General features: G+C 49.1%; 2 protein-coding genes across 3 annotated transcripts in view; one reads left to right on the top strand and one right to left on the bottom strand.

Moving 5' to 3' along the window:
• Positions 1-5,599, top strand: part of tbx6 (T-box transcription factor 6) — a 6,385-nt gene extending 786 nt beyond the window's left edge. Inside the window, 10 exon segments of the mRNA XM_042707639.1 lie at positions 14-233; positions 416-683; positions 1,323-1,466; positions 2,261-2,331; positions 2,907-2,977; positions 3,437-3,725; positions 3,980-4,347; positions 4,417-5,192; positions 5,194-5,361; positions 5,363-5,599. Of these exon segments, the coding sequence (XP_042563573.1) occupies positions 14-233; positions 416-683; positions 1,323-1,466; positions 2,261-2,331; positions 2,907-2,977; positions 3,437-3,725; positions 3,980-4,347; positions 4,417-5,192; positions 5,194-5,361; positions 5,363-5,599 (2,612 nt within the window).
• A 1,393-nt stretch (positions 5,600-6,992) lies between these two features.
• The window catches only part of prodh2 (proline dehydrogenase 2), a 9,258-nt gene continuing 8,750 nt past the window's right edge, over positions 6,993-7,500 (bottom strand). For both annotated transcript variants that reach the window (XM_031568203.2, XM_031568208.2), the window contains exon 10: positions 6,993-7,500. This exon is cut by the window's right edge and continues 714 nt beyond it. The gene's annotated coding sequence lies outside the window, so the exon portion shown is untranslated.

Below are 7,500 nucleotides of genomic sequence, written 5' to 3'. Positions count from 1 at the left end.
ACCCCCCCCCCAGACTGTGACGTGGCCTCTGCCCACGTGCCCCTGTACCCCTCCTCATGTGACGCCGCAGCTCGCGCCCTGCCCCCCCGCCTGCTGCCCCCTCCCCCAGCCCCCGCCCCCCAAGAGGCTCCTTCCACACCGCAGGGCAACGTCAAGATGGAGCTGGAGAATGCGTCGCTATGGAAACAGTTCAGCACCATAGGCACGGAGATGATCATCACCAAGAAAGGAAGGTGAGTGGTGATGTCACAAACGTCTTTGATCAGGATTGGCCCATGCCAGATTAGGGGGCGGGATCATCTGTCATGCAGCCCCTCCTCACCTGAGAGCAGGTAGGACTAGAGGTTCTCAAAAGTAACTGTATCTTAAAGTATTTCCACTAACAATTCTTTTCTCCTTCTCCTTTGTCATCAAGGCGGATGTTTCCTCAGCTCAGAGCGAAGGTGTCGGGTCTGAACCCCACCCTCCGCTACATCCTGCTGTTGGACATCGTCCCTGCCGACTCGTCCCGCTACCGTTTCCAGGATGACAGCTGGCAGGTGCTGGGCGGTGCGGAGGCGAGGCTGCCGGACCGGGTCTTCATCCACCCCGACTCCCCGGCAACCGGAGAACACTGGCAGAACCGCACCATCTCCTTCCACAGGACCAAGCTCACCAACAACACACTCGACGCACAGGGCAACGTGAGTCACCACTTTACAGTGTGTGTGTGTGTGTGTGTGAGAGAGACTGTCACTGTGTAAGTCATTGTGCATGCAACCTACCTTGCACACTGTAACTGTAAACACTTTAAAACAACTTTACTTGGCCTGACAGCTTGTGTGTGTGATTGACTACAAAACCTCACCAACCAAAGTCTCACCAACATTTAATTGCAAATAATTTCCATAGATAAATAGTTTCAACTGAATGAATAGAATCCTCTTCATTCCTAGCCATTGAACCCCACTCCTGCTTTCTGTTCATCTCTCCCTCCGTCTCTGCCTCCCTCACTTTCTCCATCTCCCTGTCCATCTGTCTCTCCATCTCACCCTCTCTCTCCATCTCCGTCTCTCTCTATCTCCCTCTCTCTCTCCATCTCCATCTCTGTCTCTCCACCTCCACCTCTCTCCCTCTGTCCCTCCCTTCTCTGTCTCTCCATCTCTCCATCTCTTTCCATCTCTCTCTCCACCTCCACCTCTCTCCCTCTGTCCCTCCCTTCTCTGTCTCTCCATCTCCCTCTGTCTCTCCGTCTCTCTCCCTCCATTTCTCCCTCTCTCCCTCCATCGCTCCCTTTCCCTCTCCCTCTCTCTCTCCATCTCTGTCTCTTCTCTCTCCTGTAGATCATTCTCCACTCACTGCACCGCTACCAGCCGCGTCTGCACGTGATCGAGGCCAGAGACATGCTGATGTGGGGCGGAGCCCGTCACTCCTTCACCTTCCCAGAGACCCAGTTCATCACCGTCACCGCCTACCAGAACAGCAGGGTGAGAGAGTGAAAGCAATAATTATTTTACACAAAAACTAAATGTGAGAAGAAAGGGTGAGAGACAGACAGACAAACCCTGGGATAGACAAGGGCGGGGTAGATGGGATAGGTAAGGGAGAGATGGGAAACCTAGCAAATATTTGATACAGATTAGCTGTAGGCAATATGCTAGTTATACAGATTAGCTGTAGGCAATATGATAGTTATTCAGATTAGCTGTAGGCAATATGCTAGTTTTACAGATTAGCTGTTGGCAATATGCTAGTTATACAGATTAGCTGTAGGCAACACGCTAGTTATTCAGATTAGCTGTAGGCAATATGATAGTTATTCAGATTAGCTGTAGGCAATATGCTAGTTTTACAGATTAGCTGTAGGCAACATTCTAGTTATTCAGATTAGCTGTAGGCAATATGCTAGTTATACAGATTAACTCTAGGCAATATGCTAGTTATACAGATAAACTGTAGGCAATATGCTAGTTATTCAGATTAGCTGTAGGCAATATGATAGTTATTCAGATTAGCTGTAGGCAAAATTCTAGTTATTCTAGCAGTCCTCCACAGCTGAGCCTGTAGTGTGACTGTGTAACCCCCCTGATCACTGTGTTGTCCTGTGCTAGATCACTGCACGTAGCCTGTAGTGTGTGTGTGTGTGTGTGTGTGTGTGTGTGTGTGTAACCCTCCTGAACACTGTGTTGTCCTGTGCTAGATCACTGCACTTAGCCTGTAGTGTGACTGTGTGTGTGTGTGTGTGTGTGTAACCCTCCTGAACACTGTTGTCCTGTGCTAGATCACTGAACTGAAGATCAACTCAAATCCCTTCGCTAAAGGCTTCAGAGAGAACGGCATGAACTGCAAGAGGTAACACACACACACACACACACACACACACACACACACATACACACACACACACACACACACACACACACACACACACACACACACACTCACACACACACATACACACACACACACAGATCCCAATAGACAAATACACACATGCACAGTACATACAATTTCCCATACACACACACACACACACACACACACGAAACTAAACTATGAGGATATGAAAAGTAGAAATAGGAAAACACACACACACACACACACACACACACACACACACACACACACACACACACACACACACACACACACACTTGAAAGCATCTTTGAGCTCCCTGACTCCAATCATGCCTTGCATTCACAAGCATTCTCATACACACACTCACAAGCATTCTCAAACACACACTTACAAGCATTCTCATACACACTCTCACAAACACACATTCACAACCATTATCATACACACACTCACACACACACACACATTCACAACCGTTATCATACACACACTCACACACACACACACACACACACACACACACACACACACACACTCACTGCTCTCCTCTTGCCTGTGTTTCTGACAGACAGAGAGAGACCAGACAGAAAAAAAAGGTCAACACCCAGCAGACAGAACCTATGGATGACCTGGATATCGGTGAGTCCACTCAAACAACATCCATGTCACAAACATGACAAGACACTCACAAACTCCCAGCCGCCAGCAAGAGCTACGAGTGAATATGACGACCAAACCCACCCCATACAGATAGTATGTGTGTAGGATATGTGTACAGTTTAAACACAAGATTAAGACAAACCCACCCCATAGAGTTGGTATGTGTGTAGGATATGTGTACAGTTTAAACACAAGATTAAGACAAACCCAGCCCATAGAGTTGGTATGTGTGTAGGATATGTGTACAGTTTAAACACAAGATTAAGACAAACCCAGCCCATAGAGATAGTATGTGTGTAGGATAGGGGTACACAAGATTAAGACAAGCACAGCCCATAGAGATAGTATGTGTGTAGGATATGTGTAGAGTTTAAATCTCTTTTTTTCATTCTTCCTGCGCCTCATCATCTCTCCATCTTCTTCCTCTTCCTGTTTCAGAGTCATGTGACCCCTGCGACCCATGTGACTCCACTGAGCTCCTCCCACAGAACCCCATCCTGTCAATCACAGGCTCCCCCCTCTCTATCACTGGCCCCTCTTGTGGTTTCCATGGTGATGCTCCACCCTTCCCAGGGTCAACTGTGTCAGATCAGCCAATCAGTCTGGGCCAAGCCTTCATCTCCTCCCAAATGACCCAGATCCCAGACACCACAGAGATTCCCGCCTCCATGGACAGTGGACTACAAACCATCTCCCAGGATGACCTGAATGACAGCTTGATTGACAGGTGAGTCCTCCAATAAAATAAAGTTGCACTTTCCAAGATTATATTTCCAGAAATGAAATGAAATGCTTTTTTATTCCATTTGCTAATCATCTAGTCAACCATCAATTAACCATTAATCATCAATCAATTTTCCGAGTTATTTTAATGATTTGATTGAAACCATAAACAATTCCCATGCCTTTTAACTCCCTCTCACTCTCCCTCTCTCTCTCTCCCTCTCTTTCTCTCTCTCCCTCTCTCTCTCCCTCTCTCAGGTCGGGTGAGATGATTGACCTCCACTCCTTCAGTGCTCCATTTGCGGATTCATCCCAGTTTTCTTCAGTTCCTCATCCTCAGTGTTCATCCTCGTACTCGTCTGTCACATCCTCCGTCACCTCCTCAGGCAGGCCCGAACACCTCCCCCTGCCCTCCTCACACTCTTCTCCCACCTCCTCCTCCTCGGACCACTCCTCCCTCTCCACCTCCTGCTACACCTCCATCCTCTGCTCCTCCTCCTCCTCATCTCTTCCTTCCTCCTCCTCCCCATGCTCCGCCTATCCCTCCATCTCTCCCTGTTCCTCGTCCGGGCAACAGCTCCTTCCACCCCCGTCCTCGTCCTCCGCCTATCCCTCCATCTCTCCCTGTTCCTCGTCCGGGCAACAGCTCCTTCCATCCCCGTCCTCGTCCTCAGCCTACCCCTCTAACCATCCAGCCAATCAGAATCAAGACGTGCTGAGTCCCCACACCCCAAACACCTCCTCCTTCGTCTCCTCTCTTCCCACTCCTCCTTTCCAGACCCTCCATCCCTCTGTCTCCGTCCACCCCATGAACCCGGCCCAAAGCGAGCTTTCCCAGATGGGCCTGACCTACTCTGCGCCGCCCTCGGCAGTCCAGAACCCGGCTGCCACTGCGTTCCCTTTCCCCCCTCTCCAGCCCCACTCTGACCCAGATCCTGAGCCGTGCACCCCCGGCTCTCTGCACAACTCCACCCCACTGTCCGCATTCCCCTTCCCAGACCATCAACCGCCCAGCTCCACCCCCACCCCCACCTCCGCCCCCCACCCCATCACCCCTCAGTCCATGCCGAATCCCCTCGCTACAGCGTTCCCGTTCCCCCCTGCGTCCGGGTCCAACCCCAGCCCTTCAAACAGTCACTCATCCTCAGCGTTCCCGTTCCCCCCTGCTCCGGCCCTGTCCCACTCTTTCCCAGGTCCTCACCCAGGCCAGTCATACTCCATCCCAGGTTCTCACCCAGGCCAGACCTACAATCCCGCCTCATCTCATCCTTTCTCCTCTCTCCCTCCCTCCATTCCTTCCTGTCCTCCTCCTCATCACTCTTTCCAAAATACCGCACCCGGTTTTCCCAATCCTGCTCAGATCCAGCCAGGCTACCCCATGGCATTCCCTGCTTCTTCCTTCTCCCACATCCCAGCCTCTGCTTCGAACCCTCCTCAAATTCCCTCCTGTTCCATGATTCCCGCCCAATCATTCCCACCCCCCCCCTTTCTCTTCATCGGCCTCTGCCCATCACCACTCTCCCTCCCTGCCCCCTGCCTCATACCCCCAGTACCTGCCAGGAGCTGCCCCAGGTGGCTACCCTTCAGTGCCCTCTGCTGAGATGGGCACCTACCCCAGTGCCCAGTTCAACCCTGGTGCCCCCCTACCTGCCAGAGAGGGTACTGCACTCCTCTTTTCTCCCCTCTATGGATCCCTCGCTTTCTTCCTCTGCGCCTCCGTCTCTCTATCCCTCTTTCTCCTCCTACCCTCTAAGGTTGTGTCAGGACCCCCGCACCTCCTTCCACATTCCACTCAGGCATATTTACAGACAGCCCCAGCACGCCCACACGCACACCCAGGGGTCCTACCTGGACATGAGCGGCAGGGCTGTGTTCTGAAATGGAACAGGAGAGCTGGAAGACGACACGAGAGGAAAATGCAGATGGTTCCGGAAAGACAAATAAAACTCAGGTTCAAGAGAAGACACCCCTATAACCAAGAAGGCAGCTACGCTACTCCAGAACGGATCCATTTTTGACTGCATTGTTCTGTATCAGGTCAAGGCCTCCTTCATCTCTGAATGAAGAGACTTTCTGCTGGAGAGACTTTCAAGTGAAGAAACAAGTGATACAATCTATAGGATGGTCATTTTGCTTTGAAGAAGACACTGAGATTGCTAAAACATCTTCTAATGCATGTATCTGAATACCAACAGTTTGTAGTTAGAATGCTTTGAACCAGACATTGGATGATTTTAGAGGTAGAAACAGTTGAATTTATGTAAAATTGTGCTGCTTATTTGGAGTTTGTAAATATTGCTTTTTCTATTTTTATAAACTTTAACAAAAATAAACTTTGTTTTGAGAGATTCCGTTTTCACAATGTGGCTTTTTTTTAACATGCTCATACATATCATTAAATTGATTTTATTAATGTAAAATATCCTTTGATATGATCCTATAGAGTATAGACTGTCACCAACTCTAGCAACACTTTCACACACAGAACTAAGTGCCTAAATGTAAATGCCTAAATGCCTAAATGTAAATCTCAGCCCCTTAAAAAACCCTCACAGTGAAGCGCAAAACAAGGTGTTAAGTGAACTATTAACAGTCTTTGTGCATGCAGTGCACTTTGTCTTCACATTTGCCTCTGACAGACACAGACACAGACAGAGACACAGCCACACACACAGACACAGACACAGACACAGACACATGGCCACAGCCACAGACACCACGGTCATCTGAGGGCAAAAGCTTTGGGCTGTGTGGAGTCCATCTTGACATCATATTTCCAGCATAACATTTCATTCAAATGCTGAGATGGCTGGTTGATTGGTTGGTTGGTTGGAGAGATAAAAAAAGAAGGAAAACTAGAGACGAATACATTAAAAAGGTCCTCGGGAAAAGAATACTTTAGCAGCAGAGGTGAGGGGTGTGTGTGTGTGTGTGTGTGTGTGTGTGTCTGTGTGTGTGTGTGTGTGTGTGTGAGAGAGAGTGAGTGAGGGTGTGTGTGTGCACAACGTGTGTGTAAATGTGTCTTTTTGTGTGTGTCTGTGTGTGTGTGTGTATGTGTGTGTGTGTGTGTTTCTCCAATGACAAGACATTTGCTTGTGGGCAGGTGTGGAGAGGGCGAGGAAGTGGGTGGCTGTTGGGAAGTCATTAAAGAGTAGGTGTTAAAGAGTTATCACCTCTCTCCTACTTCTCTGCCCTCCCTCCCTTCCTCCCTCCCTCCCTCCCTCCCTTCCTTTTTCTCTTCCTACCTCCAAACAAACAACAACTTTCAACATTTAACACACAAATACACTTTTAATACATGTACACACATTTGAAACAGAAAACATCACCAAATACAAACTCTATCTAACCCTTGAAAATCAAGGAAAGAAACAAATGCAGAGCTGCTAACAGAAAAGCCATCATTAAGTGTACAGTGTTTCATCAGAAGATAGAACACAGAAGCAAGCAGACTCAAGCCAGTTCAGACCACAGCCTGACCTCTGACCTCTATCAGACTCAAGCCAGTTCAGACTACAGCCTGACCCCTGACCTCTATCAGACTCAAGCCCAGTTCAGACCACAGCCTGACCCCTGACCCCTGGCCTCTATCAGACTCAAGCCCAGTTCAGATGACTCCTCCACCCTGAGCACTTTGCCTCTGTGTTCTCTGGGACACGACAGGAAACTGAAGCATGTTAGCTGTGTTTGGGCATAGACTTATCTTTCTCTCTATCCCTCTCTCATTCACTTCTCTTTCCATCCTCCTTCTTCTATTCATCTCTCCCCCTCACTCACAG

This window comes from Clupea harengus, chromosome 1, assembly GCF_900700415.2.
Source record: "Clupea harengus chromosome 1, Ch_v2.0.2, whole genome shotgun sequence".
NCBI lineage: Eukaryota > Metazoa > Chordata > Actinopteri > Clupeiformes > Clupeidae > Clupea > Clupea harengus.
The sequence above is the reverse complement of the archived record's forward strand: the minus strand, read 5'-3'. Positions and strand labels throughout refer to the sequence as shown.